Source organism: Anabrus simplex, chromosome 1 (assembly GCF_040414725.1).
Source record: "Anabrus simplex isolate iqAnaSimp1 chromosome 1, ASM4041472v1, whole genome shotgun sequence".
Lineage (NCBI taxonomy): Eukaryota > Metazoa > Arthropoda > Insecta > Orthoptera > Tettigoniidae > Anabrus > Anabrus simplex.
The window spans coordinates 1,549,021,376-1,549,046,092 of NC_090265.1; the positions used below are offsets into that span (position 1 = coordinate 1,549,021,376).

Sequence of the window (24,717 nt, forward strand, 5' to 3'; positions counted from 1 at the left end):
ATAATATTGTTGTGACAAAAGCTGATAAAGGAAATACTATTGTGCTGATAGAAAAATTATATTGAAAAAACCAAGAATTTTCTAACGAGCAATAATTTTGAATTGATAAAAAAAAATACCACGTCATCTACACAGAAAAAACTTAAACGAATTCTCAATAACATAACTTCTTGATTAGACTCCAAAGATACTAACTGTCCAGTTAACATGAGCCCAGAAATACCTATATACTTTAAGGGCATTATCAAAAATTCATAAACAATAAGTTCCTATTAAACCAAAAGTTAAACTCTCTCTGGTTCGAGGAACTACCACCACGTTTTGGAATCTACGATGGCTGAACGTTCTCTGCCTCATTCGCCTAATATGGACACTGAACAAGAGAAAATCTCTCGGGAAAAAATTGATCGAAAGAAACATCGTGGAGATGCTTTTGCCTCTTCTATCGGTTCTACATTCACTTCGCCTAGCTCGATTCTCAACCAGACATCCACCTCTGGTGCTTTAGGAACTCAATCCTTAAACTACTTAGACAACGCTTCTGTGGTTGCTCCATTCCATCTGCCGCCACAATCACCAAGCAATGCTCTGACGTTCATGTCAGCAAACGTCTGCAGCTACGCCTAGGCCGCCAAAAACCCGGTGTAGGCCCCTTCCATCAGGCAACGAAGCATTGTCCATCCTCTACCACTGCCACCTCAACCATTCTACATCACAAAATTAATGCACATGGATCCGCACAAGGCCAACTCTCAAGCAATCTACACGATTATCACCACGTTCACTCATAACTACGCTGATTACCATCTGGAAATACAACAAACTACGGATGTTTGTTTTAATCACAAAACCTCCCAACCACTCTACGCCCATCTAACTACGATGATCGGCTTGGAGCACTTTGGGAAACACACATGAGCGGTCAACATTACTCAGCAGACATCAGCACGACACCCCGCTCCGCCCTCTCGGCCCTCGCCCATACACTCTGTTGTGGCATATCGGGTCGAACGAGATTGGACTGACGACGAGGTGGCGGCCCAGCTGCAGATGAAGGGCCACCACATCTTCAAGGTGGTGCGTATCCCTAATGTCGAAGGACCTACGCCATCCTAGACGCCCTCCTGCATGATGGCGCTGTCATCTATAGAGCCTGTCACCGTGTGGACCCGTCCCCTTCAGCGCCGCCCCAGATGATCCGGTGTGAGTGGTGCCAGTGCTACGACCATCCACCAGGCGTGGCATGTCTCCAGGCTCAGGTATGTGCTATGTTTAGTAAGGAGCACCCTACAGCTAATTGTCCGAATTAGGCTACCCAGATATGTGTTAACTGTTCTCAGCCCCATCCTTCTTTTTCCTTCAAGTGCAAGTCCCGACCTGCCCCTGAACCCACTCACCCCAAATCTGTCATCCCTGTAATCTCACAGGATCTCCCCACCGCCGCCCTCTCCTCTTCCCTTCTTGTGCCATGTTCCGAAAACATTATTTGTTTTCTGACCACAGTACTCCAAAATGTCCTCCCTTTTAACCGTCCCCACGTATTTAACCAGGTTCAGTTTGCCACCCGGTTGGTTTTCAATACCAACCTCGAAGTTTCATATTTGGGGAATAAAATGCATTTTGCATTTTCCCCCTTAAATGCCATCCCCCTGATAGGTTAAGATTTTGAAATTATATTTTACTAATATTCGTTCTGTAAATATCAACCATGCTCTTCGAGACCTGGCCTTTAATCTGTATGACCCGGATATCTCTGTTTTAAATGAAACATTTTTGACTCCTTTCCAACAGCCTCGCTTCTCTAAATACAGATTTTATAGAGCCGACCAACCTAGTGAGCCTCGTGGTGGTGTAGCTTGATGCAAGTGTGATAAACAGATATAACTTGAAAACAATATTCTCTCACCCATGGGTAAATAACGCAAGTGTCGAGATCGAATGATTATTATCATTATTTTACAATTATGATTATTACTTGTAATGTATGGCTATGAAGTGTTACATCCAGTTAGTATTTGTATTATTATTACATCATATGTACGTACATACAATACGATCGCATTGTTTTGAGGTTATGTCATATGAAACATGCACTGTATATATTTATTTGTTGACGTCCTTATTCGTGGCGAAGTTAGGGCTCTTGGCCCTCTCTTACACTTAACCACATTATGAGGCTTGATAACGAATACAAACTTAATACACTGTATATAACATAATAATATAAGTTAATATAGACTAAAACTAAAAATCTCCATCCTAAGTCTAGAATGAACAAAATAAATTCAATATTAACTACTCTACGTGGAATTCATATAATATAAGAGTAATTTATGTAAACTTTTGGGAACTATTTACTCAAGACATTCACACATAACTACACAATATAGCCTACATATTCAAGAGGAAATCTTTAGACTGTCTTTTGAAGGTAATTAATGAGGAACAATTTCTAATTTCAGGGGGTAGAGCATTCCATATTCTAGCGCCCAATACAAGGAAAGAATTACTGAAGGCAGTTGTATGGTGTGGAGGTATTGCAATTGTTGACCCAGAACGCGTCACGGTCATGAAAGGAAGATAGAAAACGGAAATTACTGGACAGATATTCTGGTATATTTTCAGTCAAGAGTTGATAGATAAGGGTTGATACATGCTGATTTCTCTGCTGCTCTACTTTTAACCAAGAAAGATGTGCATAAAAAGGGGGTACATGCGAGGCAAAATTCAATGAAAAAATAAATCTAATGCAGGAGTTTAAAGCTCCCTGCAGTTTCTTATGTTGTTCACTGGTAGCATCCAGCAACACAACATCACAATAGTTAAAAACTGGAAGTATCAGTGTCTGAACCACTTATTTTTAAAAGTTGAGAGGTAATACGGTCTGGTGAATCTTAAGGCAGTATTATTGGACCTTTATGTTTTCTTATATATATCAATTATATGCGTAAAGAAGTGGAATCAGAGATAAGGGGCTGTATGCAGATGTTATTCTGTACAGAGTAATCAATAAGATACAAGATTGTGAGCGGCTGAAGGGTGACCTCGATAGTGTTGTGAGATGGACGGTGGGCAATGGTATGATGATAAATGGGGTTAAAAGTCAGGTTGTGAGTTTCACAAATAGGAAAAGTCCTCTCAGTTTTAATTACTGCATTGATGTGGTGAAAGATCCTTTTGGGCATCATTGTAAGTACCTAGGTGTTAATATAAGAAAAAAACTTCATTGGGGTAATCACATAAATATGACTGTTAATAAAGGGTATAGATCTCTGCAGATGGTATTGAGGGTATTTACGGGTTGTAGAAAGGATGTAAAGGATAGGACATATAAGTCTCAGGTAAGACCCCAACTAGAGTATGGTTCCAGTCTATGGGAGCCTCACCAGGATTACTTGATTCAAGAACTGGAAAAAATCCAAAGAAAAGCAGCTTGATTTGTTCTGGGTGATTTCCGACAAAAGAGTAGCGTTACAAAAATGTTGCAAATTTTGGGCTGGGAGGAACTGGGAGAAAGGAGACGAGCTGCTCGATTAAGTAGTATGTCAAAAATTAGATGGATGGCTTTTCCGGCGTTTGCTCTATTAACCAGCGTTTCGTCTTAGGTCTGACACTTGACTCTTCCATAAGTAGTATGTTCCGAGTTGTCTTTGGAGAGATGGCGTGGGAGGACATCAGTAGACGAATACGTTTGAGTGGTGTCCTTAAAGGTAGAAAAGATCACAATATGAAGATAAAGTTGGAATTCAAGAGGACAATTTGGGGCAAATATTCGTTTATAGGAAGGGGAGTTAGGGAGTGGAATACCTTACCAAGAGAAATGTTCAATAGTTTTCCAATTTCTTTGCGATCATTTAAGAAAAGGCAAGGAAAACAACAGATAGAGAATCTATCACCTGGGCGACTGCCCTAAATGCAGATCAGTAGTGACTGATTGATGAATGAACTTTCCTGCACACATCAGTGACATGCTCATCCCGGTTTAAAGTTTCATTTATAGCGACTCCAAGGCTTTTTACTGATTTAAAAAATGGGATAGCAATGCCATTTAGTTGAATAACTGGAAGTTGTAGACTGTGCAAATGGGTAAGCAGTTTTCTCTGCCCTAGTATGATAGCTTGTGTTTTCGTTGGGTTGATGGGGAGAGAATTCTCAGCTGCATAACAGCTGATCTGCTCTAAGTTTCGCTTCATATTTCAATAGCTGCATTTATGTCAATCACTTTTGTGTAGCAGTAAATTTGAAGGTTGTCGGCATAGAGATGGTAGTTGCAGTTTTCAAACTTAGAAGAGATGTCATTCAAATGTAGAATAAATAACAGGGGGCCGAGTATAGAACCTTGTGGCACACCATTAACTTTGCACTTCCACTCCGTTCTATTTTCATTCACGATTACACACTGTCGTCGGTTATGGAGGTAGGAACTGAACGAATTGAGAGCAGCGTGGCTAAGATGGAAGGAATGCAATTTTGCTATTAATATGTCCGTACTGATAGTGTCAAAAGCACTGCTGAAGTCTAGGAGAATGAGCACGGTCACTTTACATTCATCCATAGCTTTTCTTACGTCATCCGTAATTTTTAGCAGTAGATGTACTATGTCCTTTTTTAAAATCCAGATTGGAAGTGATCAAGTACCGAATGGAGTATCAAATACTGGAGCAGTTGTTCATGCATGAGGTTTTGTAAGACTTTTAAAGTGAAGAAAGTACACAGACAGGCCGATAGTCAGATGGAGAATTTGCAAGAGATTTTTTTGGTACTGGAAAAATTAAAGCATCCTTCGAAACAGTTGGGAAGTAGCCTTCTGAAAGACATGAGTTACATATGTGGGTAAAAATTGGCAATACTACATCTGAAGGTATTTATATCAGTTCAATTAATGTAAGAACCTGTATATAATTTATTCTTACCTGTATATATCATTTGTAATCCACTACAAAATTGTGAAACACATTGTAACTTCCAGAATGGTACTGTGTAGACAAGAATGATGGAGAATATTCTGTACACTATATCTGTGTACAAAGCATTCTAAAATTTTCGAGAAGGTATTTTTTGTAACGTATCTTTCTAGACGCCTGGCCAGGCACATATATAAGGAGGCGATCTTGACAGTAGAGACGAGTTATTGTTCAGTAGAGTTATGAGTTAACAGGTTATACTTGTGACCACGTGTTATGACATGCTTTTAAGCAGTCATCTGTTTCAACTGTCTTTTAAGGTTGCAATCTCCATGTGCAGTGATAGACAGTTGTCAAAATGGTGGTTTGTGATGCGAGTGTTTTGTTTGTGACAGCAGTGATTAAGGTTATGTGTTTGTTTAATTTATAAGTAGATGTGAATAAATAACTGTATCAACTAACAGCATTTCGTGTATGTCTTTGTGGATACGTTAAGCTAGGCCTTAAAGGGTTTATCACTAGAGTTTGTGATTTTTAGCATTTGCGATAAATGCGAAATATGCCGAAACTTTGTCAGTGTATGTGCCTTCATCTTATATGACCCATACGGGTGGTTTTTAGCAGTTTCGAATTCGCGATAAAATGCGAAATTGGTTCAAAATGCGAAATTATACAATTTATGCGAAATAGATGTGAAACTCAGTTTTATACGAAATAAACATATATATTTGTAAAAACGATGCATTTTTCTTAAAAATAAGATATAAATGTTGTTATTTATTTCAGGAGAAATAATTATTACGGCACCCATTGCGATCGTAAAGCGGTAACATGCTTTGACGGACACGTCCATCTTGGTGCACGGAACATCTATAAGTTCAGTATCGCAGTGTCTGACTCGTTGGCTGAATGGTCAGCGTACTGGCCTTCGGTTCAGAGGGTCCCGGGTTCCATTCCCGGCCGGGTCGGGGATTTTAACCTTAATTGGTTAATTGCAGTGGCCTGGGGGCTGGGTGTTTGTGCTGTCCCCAACATCTCTGCAATTCACACACCACACATAACACTATCCTCCACCACAATAACACGCAGTGTCCTACAAAATGGCAGATGCCATCCACCCTCATCGGAGGGTCTGCCTTACAAGGGCTGCACTCGGCTAGAAATAGCCACACGAAATTATTATTAGTATCGCAGTTAGCTGGTCGGAGAGATTTATTCTCTTTGCTTTGCAGCTTAACCGATTGATGTCAGATGATACCTGAAGCTATTTTCTCTGTGTAAATAGTTACTCTGAGCTGAAATACGGAAAATTAAAAGCACCTCATTTTGCCGCTCGTTGTAAACAATCATGGCAGCATCCAAGCGCGGCATAGATGAGTTTATTCGTAACTAGCTTGAAAATAGTGATGTTGAAAGTGGAAAAGATTCTCTGGAGAGTGAAAATACTTCTTCTTCTTCTTCGTCTTCTTCAAATGACAGTGATGAAAGTGATTCCGAATTCAGTTCCGAGATGATAGTGCCAATTGAAACTACGTAACAAAACCAGAATGCAACAAGAGCAAGTGAGAAGTCTAGTTTTCCTTTTTTTTGCTAGTTGCTTTACGTCGCACCAACACCGATAGATCTTACGGCGACGATGGGACAGGAAAGGCCTAGTAATGGGAAGGAAGCGGCCGTGGCCTTAATTACGGTACAGTCCCAGCACTTGCGTGGTGTGAAAATGGGAAACCACGGAAAATCATCTTCAGGGCTGCCGACAGTGGGGTTCGAACCCACTATCTCCCGGATGCAAGCTCACAGCTGCGCGCTCCTAACCGCACGGCCAACTCACCCGTTGAGAAGTCTAGTAAAATGATACTTGGAATTATGATCTTGTTGACAATAAGCCTCTTTCTGTAACATGTAAACCAGTTTTTGAAATTCACTCCATAGTGAGGAGGGGGTTGGGTAATAATCCGAAAGAAATGGACTTGGGGAATGAATTTCTAACCCCACAGTTCTGGGATCACATTACTAAGGAAACCAATGCCTATGCCTCTACATTTCTTGCTAATTTATCTGCTTCCCTTCAAACCAGTAATACTTACGAACAAAAACATTGGTTTCCTGTTACTATAGACGAGCTAAAAGCTCACTTTGCTTTGTGTATTCTTGTGTAGCCTATGTGATTAATCAAATTTATGTTAAAGTGACGAAAAAATAAATAGTATGTAAGGGAATATTTCCTTTCACAAGTAATGGCAGGCCAAAGGGTTAAATCATTCAATGTGTGGAATTTCTTTCACTGTCTAAAGAGCACTGCAAAGACTAGTCAATCAAACAGCAAATACACTTTCCAGCACAACATTCATTCTCTTTGTGTGTTGACCCTTGATCTTAGTCGGTTATTCTTGACATTGGTGTTGAGTAGTAGTTCTGTTTAGAAGTACGGTAGCGATTTATTTTATTGTCTGTTAGCCATGGGTAGAAGCAAAGTGACGATCAAACAGCATGCCGAAAGTCACAAATCGGGACATTTTAATGTAAGGATACAGATGGCCTATATTGATGTGCCGACTCTGCAATCAAAAACTTGAAGAAGAAAAAAAAAAATATTTTGGAGGCCTTCCTTTGCCTTGGCAGCACTTCTGTGCATTTGGGCCTCTACGAACAGTGTCGATGTAGAGTTTTCTTAGCAAGTAGAACATAATTGTAACTGATAGGTGGTCTCAAATGAAGGAGGACACCTTTTAAACAACTGGCATGTTGTACTTAAATCATCATTGAAATTCCTCTGCCTTGTAGGTGTGTTGTACTGTGATAAATAAATACGTTCAGAATAGTATTTTTCACTTTGAAATTGTGTTTGTAAATTTGAAAATAAGCATATTCCTGTGTGTTCGTTAATACTTCTTGCAGTCTTATGTTGATGTTTGTCTTATTTTCCATAGTGAATTCAAAACTGCATGATGAGCAATGTGTGATTAAGCAGTATGCTTTTACTCCCAACTGTTGTGTGTGCAGTTTAGCAAATTATGTCTATTTTTAACCAATTTGCTACAAAACGCTAAATTTGAGAAGTTTAGATGCTACAAAATGCTAAATTTGAAAATCAAAATGCTAAATCTCTGATTTTTAAATGCTATAAACCACGAACTCTATTTATCACTAGTAAACTTCATTTTTATACTTTTTCTAATAATTTCTCTCAATATCTTATAACTGAAACTTTCCTTTCGAATAATTCCTCTCTTGTTATAGTGACTCTTTATCTACTGCCCCGTCCCCCACACCCTCTTGATTTCATTCAATTTATTGACTCAAAATTCAATAACTGTATTTTCATCGCCGATATCAACATCAACTCTTATGTCTCACAATCTAATGATTTTGCTTGCTTACATTCTGAAATCCGGGCCATACAGATTCCTTTCCCTTTCCATACCCATCCCATTTACAACTCAACCCCTGATGCATTGATCCTCTCCCCTTCTCTCTCCACTAATCTCACTATCGATAAGCTTCTTCATATCGATTCCGATCACCTCCCAGCTCTACTCTCTATTCCTCATGTGTCTTATACAACCCGTTCTCACTATTCATGCCCACCACCTACCAGACAATTTTCTCAAACTAATTGGACACTCTACTGGAATACGATCAATGACCTCCTTACGGACTCTCACCCTTCCACCTCACTACCCAACCTCTTTTCGCTTATTCAAAAAGTTGAACATGCTCTTCAAAAAGCTGACTCTCTCCATACACCTCATCAATCTTATTATCCTACAAAACCGCCCATTCCCCCTAAAGCCTTATCCCTCCTTAAATTAGCCCAAAACTTATATCACTCTTATTTACAAACTCATGACCTGACAACTTTACTTGAACACCGACGAACCCTCCGATATGTTCATTCGTTTATTAAAGCTATAAAGAAGAAACATTGGACTACTACTTGTAACAATATCTCCCACATGCACGGTTCACGTAAATTCTGTACAAGTTTCCGACACCTAACTAAGACTGGTAAAGCCCCTCCCATATACTCCATCCCCACAACCCGCATCCCTCCTACGACCGCGAAAGAAAAAGCCGATGTTTTTGCTGACTACTTTTCTACAGTCTTCTATCCTTCCCCATCACCTCACTATATTCATCCTGATAAACCTAACATTATCCAACATTGTGATCCTACCCTTCCTCATTTTCAACCTTCTTTCTCCCATTTTCTATCAGTCAATATTCTAAAGGCTAATGCCTTGTCGATGCAACCACTCTCTTCTTTCATTGGCTGTTCGTTTCAGTTCCATGTAATTGACATAACCTAACCTCTTCTTGATATCGTCCAAATACTTCATCCTAGGTCCTCCTCTCCCTTTCTTTCCCATTACTTTCCCTTCAAGTATGTTGGTAATGAATGTATTGTGTCTGATGACATGTCCAATAAATTTTATTTTCCTGTTTTCCATTTCCTTTAAGAATCTTCTCTCTTCTTTAACTTCCCTTAAGACTTCCAGGTTGGTTTTTCTTTCCGTCCAGCTCGTTCTGGTCATTTTCCGCCATATCCACATTTCAGCAGCTTCAAGTCTATTCCTTTCTAATTTACCCAGAGTCCAACTCTCACTTCCATACAGAAGTGTACTCCATACATATGATTTTGCAAAGGATTTTCTGACATCTATATTCATGTGTGTGCTGGTTAAAATGTTTCTTAGTCATAAATGCCTGTTTTGCCAATGCTATTCTTCTCTTTACTTCCAGGGAGCATCTATTATCCTCTGTTATCATACTACCAAGATAACAGAATTGTTTCACTTGATCAATTCTGACGCCATCAATTTTTATATTGGTTTTAATTTCCTCCATATTTTTCCGTACTACCATTACTTTCGTTTTCCGTTTGTTTACTTTACATTTCCATAGTTTAAGAGTGCCTGAGAAGACTTTCAGCATTCTATTCATTTCTTTTTCTGAGACTGCAATTAATACGATGTCATCTGCAAATCTGATACAATGTATCCTTTCACCATTGACAAGGGAAAAGGAGACACAGAGAACCCAAACGTGTATAGAGGAATAGCGTTGGAATCTACATTACTGAAACTCCTAACAGGAATCCTCGCCAAAAGACTGGCAGAGAAGCCAGAACCCCTTCTATCAGAAGAACAGTTTGGTTTTAGAAAGGGAAGGTCCACGACTCTGGCAGTAGAAAACCTGTTGGAACAAATAAAACAGACGATAGAAAGACCAAAAGGAAAACTATATGTGGTTTTTGTTGATTACTCAAAAGCCTTCGATACGGTCAACAGAAAGGTATTAATAGATAAACTGGAGGAACTAATTGGAAGAACGAGCACAACGACCCTGATATCGAATATACTGGCAGAAAACTACATACAGATAGATGATGGAATAGGCATATCTGACTGGCTGTCGCAGACGAACGGTGTCCTCCACGGCGATCCACTCAGCCCTATCCTGTTTAATGTTCTCACGAACGATGTCACCAAAGGAATGGCAGTAACACGCACATACGTATACGCTGATGACATGGCCATCGCAGCGACAGATATAGATAAACTGCAAGTATCGCTAAACACACTATGTGAATGGGCAGAGAGAAACGACATCCACATAAACAAAGAGAAGACGGAATTGGTAGTATTTAGGAAAGGAGGAAGACTCACTGAAGCAGAGAACATCAAATGCAATGGCAAACTACTCAAGAGGGCTAACAATTTTAAATATCTAGGTATCACAATTCAAACAACGGGAAAGAGTTTCAGTTTACATATAAGATCTAGAGCAGTGGCGGCCACTAGGGCTATGAATGAAATCAGGAACATCACACAACTATCGATCAGCACAGCTATGGACTTGTTTAGGTTAAACATACTACCTGTTCTGACGTATGGCCTAGAATTAGTCGCAGAATACCTCACGTACAAACAGCTGGAAGAATTGGAGCGAGTAAAGGCTAGATACCTGAAGAGAATTTTAGGAGTCCCGCAGAATGCAAGATCGAGGCTAGTGTATGAACTTACCAGGGAGACCTTCTTAATAGAGGATCTGAGATGCGAGCTCATACTTCAAGCTAGTACCAGCTTCAAACAGCTTATACAAGATCTGCATGAGAAGAAAAACAACATACCAGAGGACTTCTATGCAACATCTGCTATGCAAGACAGGACCTGGATGGAAGCTAATTGATATGCGACACGTGACGATGAGATTGGCGATCCATGGTTTCCACCACAAGGTTTGCTGCAACAAATTATTTCACGAACCAAATGACTAATGTGTGTGTGAGTTGTGCTTGGAATTCTGTGATAGATACCATATTGTAAAATGCAGGAATAGACAGAAATCCATCGTAGCTTATAGCAAAGGAAAGTAATATATATGTAATGTAAATGTAACGTAATGGTATTCTGCACGGCATGTGCACATTTTTCAATAATAATAATAATTGACTTTTATTCCCTTTGTCTTCTCCTTCATGATCTGAACAGCTTCCTCAATGAACATATTAAATAAATACGGTGATAGAGGACAACCTTGTCTAACTCCTTTCCTAATCCTGGCCTTTTCTTCTGCCTGATCGATGATTATTTTTGTGCTTTGATTCAGATACAGTTAATTAATCATTCTTCTATCCTTCCAATCCAGTTCTATTTTCCTCATAGTTCTAAACAGTAGTTCCCAGTTCACATTGTCAAAAGCTTTTTCTAAGTCAATGAAGGTAAGATAAGTCGTTCTATTCATTTCCATCCTTCTCTCCAATAACATGCGTAAGGCCAGAATTGCTTCTCTTGCTCCTCTGCCTTCCCTAAATCCAAACTGGTCTTCTCCGACATACTTATCTACTTTTCCTTTTATTCTGTTCTTAACTATGTTAATGAGTATCTTGGAGGCATGTGTTAATATTGATAGTGTTCTATAATTGGTGTAGTCAACTGCCCTTCCTACTTTAGGTATGGTAATGGTTCTGCATTGTGTAGTCTTCTGGCACGATTCCTCTTTCGTAACATTCATTTATTACTCTGAATAATTGGTCTTTCATGTTGATACCTAAATTTTTCAGTAATTCTGCTGGGATGTGATCTACACCGGTTGCTTTTCCTTCTTTCAGACTCTGAAGGGCATGTTCAAATTCCTGTCTCATGATTGGAAGGCCTTGCATTTCTCTTCCACACTCATTGATGTCTTCAATTAGCTTATTGTCATTCTTGAAGTCCTTATCATATAGTTCTTCCATGTATTCTTTCCATCGAGCACATATCTTATCGTTGTCTACCAGTAATATTCCTTCTTTGTTTTTTACTACTGCAGATTTGGTTCTATTTTTGTACTGAACACTGATTTTCTTATAAACTTGATCCTGTTTTCCCTTCTTTATATCATCTTCTATCTCTTCAGCAATGTTTTTGGTCCATTTCTCTTTTTCTTCTCTGCATTTGGTTGTGATCTGATTTTTAATCCTTTTGTAGTCATCTACATTGTTTTCCTTCCTGAGCTTATTCCTTTCTTGAATTAGGTTTAGTATTTCTTCTGTCATCCAAGGTTTTCTGGGCTCCAATTCCCTTTTTCTTAAAAGCTCATTTGTTGCTTCAATTATTCTTATCTTCATGTTACTCCACTGCATTGGCTCATCACTTCCATTATCTACTTTATTGGTTCGTTCTTCAAAAGCCACCTTTGTTGTAGCTTCTTTCAGTCCTTCTAGTCTCCACTTCTTTTTTATAGATTTTTTGGTTCTTTTAAATCTAATGTTGCACTTGGCTAACACAAGAGTATGGTCACTATCTATATCAGGACCTGGGTAGCTGTGGCATGATTTTATCTGATTCTTATATCTTTGCTTCATTAGTATATAATCTAACTGAAATTGTCTTCTGTCTGGCACCTCCCACGTGTACCTTCTTCTAAGAGGAACTTCAAATAATGTGTTTGTAATAACCATATCATTTTGACTGCAGAAATCTACCAAGGTTTCACCTCTTTAATTTGTTTCTCCCAGACCAAAATTTCCTACTGTCTTATTGCCTGTATGGGATCCCACTATTGCATTAAAATCACCCACTATTGCAACATTATCTTTTTCTTTAGTTAGTTTTAATAGTTCTTCAATATCTTCATACATAGTCCCCCCTCCTTTTAAGTCATGAGCCGATGTTTGGAAATATGTCTGAATTATTACTAAGTCCACAGGTGCACTATTAATTTTCACCATCATTAACTGGTCGTACATTATTTGACCATTTTCCTCTTATTATAACTGCCACTCCATTCTTTCCTCTTTTCTCTCCACCACTATAAATTACTCTAAACTCATCACTGTAGAAGTCTCCATTTCCTTCCCGTCTTGTCTCACACATACCTAATATATCTATCTCATTCTTCCTCATCTGGTCTTTCACTTTATCCAGTTTTCCCGCTTTCAATAGCGTTCGTACATTCCATGTTCCCATCTTCATGGCGGTTTTAGAGGGATTTCGCTTGCTAATGACCTGAGAAGCCCTCTTACCTCTCCTGCCAGATCTTGGGTTCCGAAATCCATGACCAGTAATTAACGTTTCCTCATTAGTCAGCTTCCATGGTTGCATTCTACTTGGGATATCCTTAGGATCTTTAATGGAGTGGTTTCCCATTGCCTTCTCCATTCTATGCCGTTGACCAATATGTATAGGTTCATCCGCCTTTAGGGGCAATTTCTCACCCCAAGGACAAGAGAGTGCACTGACCTCAATTCATTCTTCCACCCTCGGAGGAAGCTGTTGACAACATTGAGGGGGGGGCACTTATACCGGCGGCCGCTTGGCCCCCTTTAAGTCGCCTTTTACGACAGGCAGAGGTTCCGTGGGTGAATTCTAACCCACAGCCCACATGGGCTCCATTTTCTATAGAAATTCACATTTATTAAATTGTATTATAACTTCACACCTAGCAGTATTTGCAGGCTTGTTCACTGAACTATTCATCAATTCTCATAAACATTTTGAAGCACAGTGCCGGACATTACATATGTTATTCTGCTCTTCAAGAACTTGCACCTTGCTTCATTTAAATGACTCATCTTTGACTTCTTCTGGATTTTAGGATCTTACATCATGCAGTGCTAATCCCTATAGCATTATAGTGCTTCTTGAACTGCTCTTAGTGAAAGACATCCTTTACTTATTGTTTTCCTATACATTGTTTTATATTTTTACTAGCTTATGTACCCATGCTTCGCTACGGAATTCTACATTGTATACAGAATTCTAGGTTAGGCAGTGTACACGTTGTGAGCAAGATTGTATTAAATTGCATAGCACTTAACGTTACCCTAGAAACGCAACAGTGAAGTCACCAAACGTCTTTTCTCATATGAAGACTGGGTTAGGGGATTTTCATTGTAATGGTGGCCCCCTTGCCTACCATCAGTCACAATCAGGTTGGGGAGTTTTCATTATAATGGCAGACACTCACTCTCCACCTGCCTTTTTACATCCTCAGAAAGACTGTCTTAGTAGTTTTCCCAACTGAAATGAACATAGGTCATTACAATGATGTAAGTAGGAACAGTGCGATTAAAAGCAATGCTTTCATATGAAATATTCGATCAAATGAAAAACCACACATTTTCTCACTTTTAGACGAACAGTACTACACTGCCGATCTAACATTCCAAAGTTCTATAGCTGGAATGATCAAGCCGCAGACAGCCGTGATCCGTGAACACACTTCGTCTTATTTCGGCCGGGTGGGGGTGTCGAATAGTGAGACTCCCAGGGCAAAAACTATGCCATTTTACTAATCTGTTTCCTAGGAGTACCCAATGAGTCGGAAAATCTCAGTCCACTACACAGACGGGGGAAAAATCTATCTGACTTGGAGGTAATTTTTTCCTCCAAGCCAGAGGAGAAACCCCCACTTCACTGCTAATTTAGAATAAAATGAACGTGGAATTTCATAAAAGTGAAGAGGAAGAGGCTTTTCTTAAGAAATGGCTCTTTTCAGGGTTAAATTTTGAGTTATTTAGTGAATTGTGATGCTATATTTTGGAATAGGCCTAAATCGTAATTCTAGATCAGGTCATACTACTACTACTACTACTACTACTAAGTGAAAATACATACTTAAAATTTTGTTATACTGGTCTGTTCCTGTACATAGCATTAACCATCTTGATTAAAAATGCATACTATTTTTATTCCTTGTTTAAAAACATGTTTTTTTAGAGGTATGTTATAGTGTAATATTTATACTGAACTTGTGTATACGACAGCCTGAAAAGCTTTTAAGTTACCGGGTGAAAATTTACAGAAAACCTCTTGCAGTTACTGTATATTATATTACTTCATGTACATATATCCTAATATTCCTGCTGCCTAATAAATATTAGCCTTTTTTTATCTGTACATTCATGCTGAAGTAATGTAGATCCTGCAACGGCTATAACAGGTTTGTTCTTAAGAATTGACTTATTTCAGTATATTTTGCTGTAAATAGCATTATCCATCTTGATTACTTCCATACACACAACCTAACTACCCAGAAACTGTATTTCGCATTTTGAAAGATCAAGGATTAGATTCAATACTCATAATACGCAGCCATGGTACTGGATTGCTTGAGGAAGACAGTACGTCGAAAGCTGTTGTCTGTGATAAGAGTATCTATATCAGGTGAATAGTCTGGCCAAGGATGAAAGTAAAGAACTTACCTTCAACCACAACAACCCTCCTGAAAATACCACCAATCACAGCAACTGCATCTTTTCCTAATGTTAACTAATCATTCGCTTGACAACCATCAAGACTGTCCCAATTATCTGAAAACTGACTTACCAGGGGTTGGGGTGACGGTCTTGGGCCGTGGATCTGAGCTACTTCCACTGCTGCTGCTGCTGGAAGCCAGACTTGCTGAACTAAGTCTTACCACATTCATCATCGCTTCACCCACATTACCTTCTCGTTCTACTTCCTCCTCCATCTAAACAAGTAATACCACATGCAAATGGAAAAGATCAGCAAATAATAATTACTTTTTCACAAAGAATAACTTTTCCCCTTCCTTCTATCTTCATGTATAATTAAGTATAAGAAGTTTTCTTGCATTTCTCTGCATTTTCTGTAATTCAATTTACAACCAACAATCATAATTTCCATGAACAAACTATTTAATGTGCCAGTACATCTTCTCCCACCCAACTGCTCTATTATCAGATGTTATTTTCCAAATTAAACTACTTCTAGCAGATACTCATGGTACTTTATAGGGCAGGTCCCAACCAAGAATAAAGGAGGAAGGTGTACAGTTGGTAATATGGTATTTGTGAAAATGGTGGTAATGGGGTTGAGTAGCTCTGGAACTGAAGATCACAATTTTAGAAACATGATTGGTTCATAATACAAAGTGTAAAATACCATAAATTTTATATCCACAAAAAAAAATTAATGCATCTGGTTTTTGAAACTAAATTGTTTAAATAACATAATGATATGACAAAATAAAAATTTAAAAGCCCCACTACTGTAGTAAGAAAACCACAAAACAGCAAGAACATTATAAATCAAAGAAACCCTCAATTCAAATAGATGGTATGATATGATAATCAATTATTACTGCAAGTATTTAGTCAATTAATTAGGTACTGTACTGCCAATAATTTTTCCTTCACTTGCAAGATCATACAAATGGTTTGACACACACAAAATGAAGAGAAAATAAAATGCTTACAATCCATGATTCTCTCTGTCATCTTTCTTAACTTAGAAGAAGAGAAAAAGACAAGGTGGAAGCAGAATTTTAAGACCCTCCTGTATATTTTCTCTTCTTCTCCAATATTCCTAGAAAGTAATATGACGATAACGAGAAAGTAGTAGTAGTAGTAGTAGTAGTAGTAGTAAAAGAAGAAGAAGAATAGAAAACAGCAAGGAGGAAGGAACGTTTTAAGACCCTCCTGTATATTTTCTCTTCTTATTCTCCAGTCATCCTTAAGAAGATGTTAACGAAGAAGCAGAAGAGGAGGAGGAGGAGGAGACATGACAATTTTAAGACCCCCGTGTACGTTTTCCCTTTTAGTTCTCCAATCTTTCTTAAGGCAAAAAAGGGAAGAAGAAGAAGAAGAAGAAGAAGAAGAAGAAGAAGAAGAAGAAGAAGAAGAAGAAGAAGAGGTAGTTAACAAAGAAGAAGAAGACGAAGAAGAAGAAAGGGGAGGAGGAAGGAGAATTTTACGACCCTTGTCAATTTACATATACATTATGATCAGAAGCACAACTCCAGGCACAACCTTAGTATTTTACTTCAAGAAATTAATCAACATCAGCAATCAACAAGAGACGCAGTAGGACAAAAAACCATTATTATTATTATTATTATTATTATTATTATTATTATTATTATTATTATTAGCTGTCTTTGCCATATGTTGCCGATTTCAGATACCAACAAGCATGGATCCTCTTTAAATTCAATACATGCGGATGTGTTTGGCTGAGCTGTTTATCTCAAAGAACAGAAAAAGATATTAAAACCTGTTCAAATCCTGGCACAAATGAATAATGGTCTACAGTTCAGTAAAATTTCAACATGCGGCTCTGTGGTATTCTCAGTAGTTTCACAGGTCACTTGCCCTTCACCAGCTTGTCCTTGTTTCTCCAGTTGAGCGAATGGGGTAAGGAGAAAGAGCCATTGAATGATGTCTTAAACTGTATGCAGAACTGTTAAGGGTTTGTGGTACTATGTTAGTATGATTACCATCAACCTCCCGATGTGATATTATAATACTCAACAGATATTTTTCTTGATTGTTCCTGAATGTGATGTGTGGGACGCATTCTAATATTTTAAAAATAAATGTTGTCTGTATTAAGCTATTAGCTGGTGTATGAATGATATTATCTCGATCCGTGAAAGCAACAATTTTAATTCTAATTTTCATAACTTGCTTTATGATTTAAGCACTTACTGTCTAATAAGAAGGTGACCATTCTTTTCAACAGTGGAAGAATTCATTGGATAAGTACCAAAGTTTCTACAAGATTTATTGATTGTGAGTTGATAATTATCTTGGTTATCTTGGTTATCTTGGTTATCTTGCTTATGCTTAAAAAGTAATTTGGACTCTGGACTCTTCGACTCTTTTCTCAATGCTACCATTAAAATTGTTTCTTGGCATAATTCTTGTAACCCAATATTACAATACATAAATTGGTCTAAATTTTTAAAAAGCATATTTGTGATTCTACAGAATGAGTAATTTCCAAAAACTTTTATGATTGATGAAACGCACAGTGTTAGTATTCTTGGAACCACAGAAAATTACGGTATGCAGTGTTGGAGTGCTGGGCCTAGCTCACAGACAAATCAAGCCAATTTCATCATTAGACCTTTACCAACCTGGCAAGTGAATGGAGTGAGCATGTGCTCTTAGGTACAAGTTGTGAGTTTCTTTTGTTACAGCAAAATATAACAATTACTTGGCAAGCTTAAAACTGAGGGTCACAGCCATGCTGAACAACATAGAAATACTGTAGAGCATTTCTGAAAGAGTGACCATTCAACGTCAATACGGATCCAACATGCAACAGTAAAATTAAGATAACTTAGGACTGCAATGAGATATCACATATTGTAAGGTCTATTTCGTTTTGTCTACTCGAGATCCATTGATATCTGGAATAATAATTCTGAGAAAACCTGACTAGATGCATGAGAAATTGTCAAATCATGTAGAATTTTGTGAAAATTTCTGAAATGTCTCAATATTTTAACATAAAGGAGGTCCAAACCTACCGCATACAAAAATAAGGCTCATTAGTCAGAGAAACTGAACAAGCCCAAAACTGTCCAAGGCTGAGCTCAAGAGAGCCTATAGACAATGTAAGAAAGCTGGAGCGGCCAAGCGTCACAAGTTGCAAGTGAGTAACTATTGTTCTCAGCTAACCTCAACAGAGAGATAAGCCCAAATATGCTCATCGAGTTGGTGGAGATTGGAAGTAGTAAGAGGAGGCCACAACAAAAGAGGTTCTTCTAAACCTGAACTCCGTATGAAATAATTGAGAATTTTGTGAAAATTTCCAAAATCTCAATATATTAATATAAAGACATCTAAGCCTATTGCATATAAAAATACGTAAAATTAATGAGTCACAAATGAAAGGAAAAAAAAAGGCCAACACCAACCTGCAGCTTCGTCACCGCCACCCCCACCTCCGCAAATTATTTTAAACTTACTTTCAGATTAGCAACACGTTTAAGTAAACTATCAAGAGCAAAGTGATTCTTCATTTGGGATTAAACATTTTTTGTCTTTATGATAATTATTTGGGGATATTAGGTCGTGTAATAATAAATAAATACCAGCTGACGCGTTTCAACCCTGCGACCAGGATTGTCTTCAGAGCAACAACAAAGCAAAATGGCTACGGTCACTCCATAGTAACCAGACTCAAGATAGAGAGACCCTGTAAGAAATGTAGTTCATTCCAGGGCCTCCAAAGTCACGGAGAAAGATGTTGACGAGTTAACTATGGAGGGTAGCCATGATCTACTCAGTATATAGCCGTCACCTTTGTTGAAATTATTCGGGCGTTTAGCAATTTCTATCGCCTCACAAATGATTCTGGGAATAAAATGTTTCTCTTTACAAATGACAGAAGTTGCATGAAAAATTATTTGATGGTCATTATGTAAGGCATGTTCTGCCACAGCAGACTTCTCTGGCTGGCAAAGACGTAAGTGCCTGCGATGTTCTTTAACCCTTGTTGCTACTTTCCTACATGTTTGGCCAACATAAACCGATCCACAGGAGCAAGAAATCATATATATTCCAGCGCAGTTTAAACCAATAGGATCTTTGACAGATCGCAAACAATTGCCCATGGTGGTATTAGGCTTAAAAATGGTCTTGATATTGTGCTTTCTGAGAATATTGCCAATCCTATCCGTGACAGATTGCACGTACGGCAAGAAGGCCATACTCAAAGGACGAGAATCACGTGACAATAAAAGCATAAAAGCGTGCTATGCTTAACACTCTTATCAGCCGAGCAAGGAAAGTTTGTGAGGAGGATAAATTAAACGGTGAACTTGAGTTCCTAACCAGAACATTTCTGAGCAATGGCTATTCAAGGAAACAGATTGATGAAGTGCTACATCTTAAGCCAAAAGACAGATTGTCACGTGATTCTCGTCCTTTGAGTCTGGTCTTCTTGCCATACGTGCAATCTGTCACGGATAGGATTGGCAATATTCTCAGAAAGCACAATATCAAGACCATTTTTAAGCCTAATATCATCATAGGCAATTGTTTGCGATCTGTCAAAGATCCTATTGGTTTAAACTGCGCTGGAATATATACGATTCCTTGCTCCTGTGGATTGGTTTATGTTGGCCAAACATGTAGGAAAGTAGCAACAAGGGTTAAAGAACATCGCAGGCACTTACGTCTTTGCCAGCCAGAGAAGTCTGCTGTGGCAGAACATGCCTTACATAATGACCATCAAATAATTTTTCATGCAACTTCTGTCATTTGTAAAGAGAAACATTTTATTCCCAGAATCATTTGTGAGGCGATAGAAATTGCTGAACGCCCGAATAATTTCAACAAAGGTGACGGCTATATACTGAGTAGATCATGGCTACCCTCCATAGTTAACTCATCAACATCTTTCTCCGTGACTCTGGAGGCCCTGGAATGAACTACATTTCTTACAGGGTCTCTCTATCTTGAGTCTGGTTACTATGGAGTGACCGTAGCCATTTTGCTTTGTTGTTGCTCTGAAGACGATTCTGGTCGCAGGATTGAAACGCGTCAGCTGGTATTTATTTATTATTACACGACCTAATATCCCCAAATAATTATCATAATGTCATTTAGTGGTCGTGAAAGTCTACGTATTAAGATTTTTTTGTCTTTCTTTACTTTCTATGATGATAAACGTTCCTTTATTTTGTTCATGTAAATAGGTTTTAGGCCTAATAATAGTACACATTTTTGTTGCTCCCCTCTTACTCAGGAATCTGTGGCGGGAAAAAGTGGTGATTATGTCAGGAAATATGGTTTTATCATTATTTGCTTATGTGTATTCACTGCTTAAATTAATACGTTTTGTATGTGCACAGTTTACCCAGGTAATTCACTAATGTTCCTGCATATTCCTCTTCAGAAACATAGCAGCCTGTGACAATAGATAACCTGATGATGGAATGACATGGATACTTAAAAAAAAAGAATAAAAAAAAAAATAGAAAAAAATCCAACAGCTTGTGGTTGTTAAATGAGACGGAAAAAATGAGGCATGAAAATTAGAAAGATATGAAGTGCTGCAGGAAGCCATTCTACAAATCTGAATGCCACTTAAAATAAACAAGCACTCAGAGAAGCAAGTGACGTTGAAAATAGGAAAAACTGAATGAAATAATTTTTTTATATGTAACATATTAAAAAAGAAAAAGAAAAATGTATGTTAGTATCTTCATCAAATTATTAATGAAAATAATGTCTATCTGCTCTTTACCAACATAGACTTGAGAGTTTATTTCCACAATAATTGGCATATTCTTTTACATGCAACTGAAACAAAACCCGCTTTAAAAATAGTATGTACTGTACCGTTTTCATCGTCCTGATAACGCAATAAAGGTTGTCATACGACATTAAAAGTTTGCCATGCACGGTAAGGAGATCGCGAAGGTTACGTAATTGGGCCATACATCTGAAAAGAACGCATATATTAAGTGAAATAGGTCGTGATTTCAGAATATATATATAATACGAACGTATAAAATCAAGAAGGCCATGCATGTGACGGCAAAGATGTTTATTTGGCGAATTAAGTATGCCTAGATCACGGACTGAGACAGAAAGTTATAAAGGATCCATGCGGCCGTGATAAAAAATAATAGAAGGTTTTTAAAATTGTACAAAAAGAAGAAGTAGGTGAACAATAAAAAAATCTGTTGCGCAAAACTACGTAAATTTATCCACGAGAAAAAAATAATCCTCGCATAAAGAAGAAGGGAGATATTGCAGTTATTACGGGCTGAAGAACCTGCACAGCGAAGAAATATTTGAATTACACCTATATCTGAACAAATATCGTGACGGAAAATCAGAGCAAGTTGAAAAATATCCGAACAGTAGTCGGAGTATAGACCGAAGGCCGTTACGAGAAATCAAGTCGAGTTTAACGCATTATAGGTTGATTAGCTGGACAAAAGAAATTTTTAGAAAGCTAACTTGATGATTTTTACCTGTTAAACTGTCGCAAGGAGTTAATATTGAATTACTGTCTTAATAACCTGAATCAGAGATATAAACTAGATTCTCATTCTCAAGAGTATGGACGTGAAATTAATTGCCATTTTGGAAATGTTTCTTTCACATATGACTGACGGCTACAACATGAGAGGCTAAATCGGAGGTGGAGCCGACTTTCCGACGTAGACCGCCCAGCTGTTTCTACTATCCCAGGTCCCAAAACCACAACATGATGGTGACGTAACGGATGTTGGAGACGATCTACGCAGTCCTAAGATGACAACATCGAAGCCAAACCCAGTCATCTAACGTCAGTGATCGCAAGCTAAGTTCCAAAGAATTACTTTATTATCTTGAAATTAATGTGCAGTAGATGTAGTATTCATATATTTGTAGTGAACATTGGTATGTTGTTTTTACGTAGTTCTTCGTGATAAAATCTCAGTCGTTGCCATCTTTGCAATGAGATTGTCCTTGTTGATTTATTATTATGGGAGTAGGTATTTCTTCCAGAGTTTACAATCAATGTCATAATATAGGAATGTTTATAATTGAACAAGGAGAGATTTAGAATGTGATTTTCAACCATTATGGGATTGAAACAACATATACAAAGTGACGTATCCCTAATTTAATATTTTTAAAGAAGATAGTTGATTTCTGAGTAACTAATATCTGGTTGCTGTTACGACGCGATGACATGTGAGTAAATATTAACTTGTTTAGTTTATATATGTGTTTCATTTTCAGGATAACGTGTTTAAGGGTATTATATATGAAATCTAACCCAAAAGTGTACCGTTGCAGTACATTAATGATATGTTAAGATGATTTGCCGCCTTGTTGGAAATTATAAATGTTTACGTAGGGAAGTTATGATTTGAGTGGCATGTTGATGTGGATTTACGAATAATTATTCGCTGAGATATATTTGTGGGAATGAATAATGATATATTATGGTAATTAATATTGATAATTGGAGAGATAGATATGCTTATGGATAATTTTGGCGGTAAATACGGCGTATTACTGGCCAATGGTGATGTTTGACATATGCGGCAAGATATTAATATGGTAATGCGAGATATATTGGGTTAGTGGTACATGATTACAATGAAATACATCGTAGATTTCGCATTTGGGTTACCGTAAACTATCTTCAGATTAAATATCCAAATAAGGAATAAAAGAAGGGAAACTTGTTGTCTTCATAGAGAATACATCAACGTTGTACTGAATATTATTTGAAGTTTGGTGTCGAAAATGTATTTAATTCATAGAAAAATTTCATAATTTAAATCTCTACCACAATTAAATAAAATAGGTTACCAAACGCATTCCTACGGAATTTTTGATATCTGATTGGATATGGGTGAAACCATAAATCATGTTAGGTATAATTTTTATTTGAACTACGATTGTAATTATTCTTTACACGATACCTACATTTAATTTTAAGATGTTATTTGAATATTTTAACCAAATGACATGGTCAAGGTGACCAATATTTCTCATTTAATGAACTACATATATTTGAAATAGCTATTTTGAGCTGATATATATTTGGAACTTACTTGCGATTGCTAACATTATAACATGGGAGGAAACGCGTGTGTTTATGACAGAATATCAATTTGATAATGATGAAAATAAGCATTTTTTTAAAAGAAAGAAACAAGAACTGATGGACTCAGATTATGCATATTTATGAAGATTAATAAGGCTTAGGGACTTAGTTTATTTTAACCCAAAAATGTTATACTACGTTTTCAACATATAGAATAAGTACTTTCAATTTATGTAATTAAGAGAATTTATCCTTTATTTTTGTGATGCGCATAATTAATGCAAGAGGAATAGCTGAATCAGATCGAAGATAGATTAAATTAAATTTTTCTTTTATAGAGAGGAGGAAGATAATTGATGTTGATATATATTATCAGATTTTCTTTTATGATTCTGGAATCATGAAATAAATTATAGATTATCCAATTTAGATGTTATTATTTTAGGAGATAGGCTAATATCATTAGGATATAAATGATTTTGAATTAGTTCATTTAAAAAAAATATTTTATTTATTTTCTTTTCTTTTCTTCGAATGATTGGACTTGGAAAACTTAATATTGATTCTGGAGGACGAATGGTATCGATGGTAATTTATTAAAAAGGAAATGTGGTGTCTCAGTTGATCTCACGTAAAAATAGTATGGTTCGCATAAGCAATTTAATTATCCCTGAGAGGTGTCGCGTGGCAATTTAAGGATTATCATATCAATAAATGTGATAGGAAAAATGAAGGTTACGACATCGCTTAAATTCTATGATGCGGTAACTGTTTATACAAAGAATATTAGAAGCGAGCATAGCTACCGACACATAGCTTCATTATTATTATATGCATTCATCCATTTAATGATCTGTAGAAGTGATGGATGGTTGAGGGGAAAATAGCCGGAGCAATTGATAGGCCGCAGGATGGTGCAGTACATACTAATATATATCTCCATCTTCATTATAAACTGTTATGGCTTTCAGCATTCAGTCTGCAAGCCTCTGTGAATTAGCTAAATGCTTCCA

General features: G+C 37.5%; 1 protein-coding gene across 5 annotated transcripts in view; it reads right to left on the reverse strand.

Annotated features, from left to right (window-relative positions):
* Nucleotides 1-24,717, reverse strand: part of Gapvd1 (GTPase activating protein and VPS9 domains 1) — a 674,762-nt gene that overhangs the window by 235,442 nt on the left and 414,603 nt on the right. For all 5 annotated transcript variants that reach the window (XM_067138086.2, XM_067138089.2, XM_067138085.2 and 2 more), the window contains one exon: nucleotides 15,719-15,863. In XM_067138086.2, coding sequence (XP_066994187.2) covers nucleotides 15,719-15,863 — 145 coding nt within the window. The remainder of the gene's footprint in view (nucleotides 1-15,718; nucleotides 15,864-24,717) is intronic.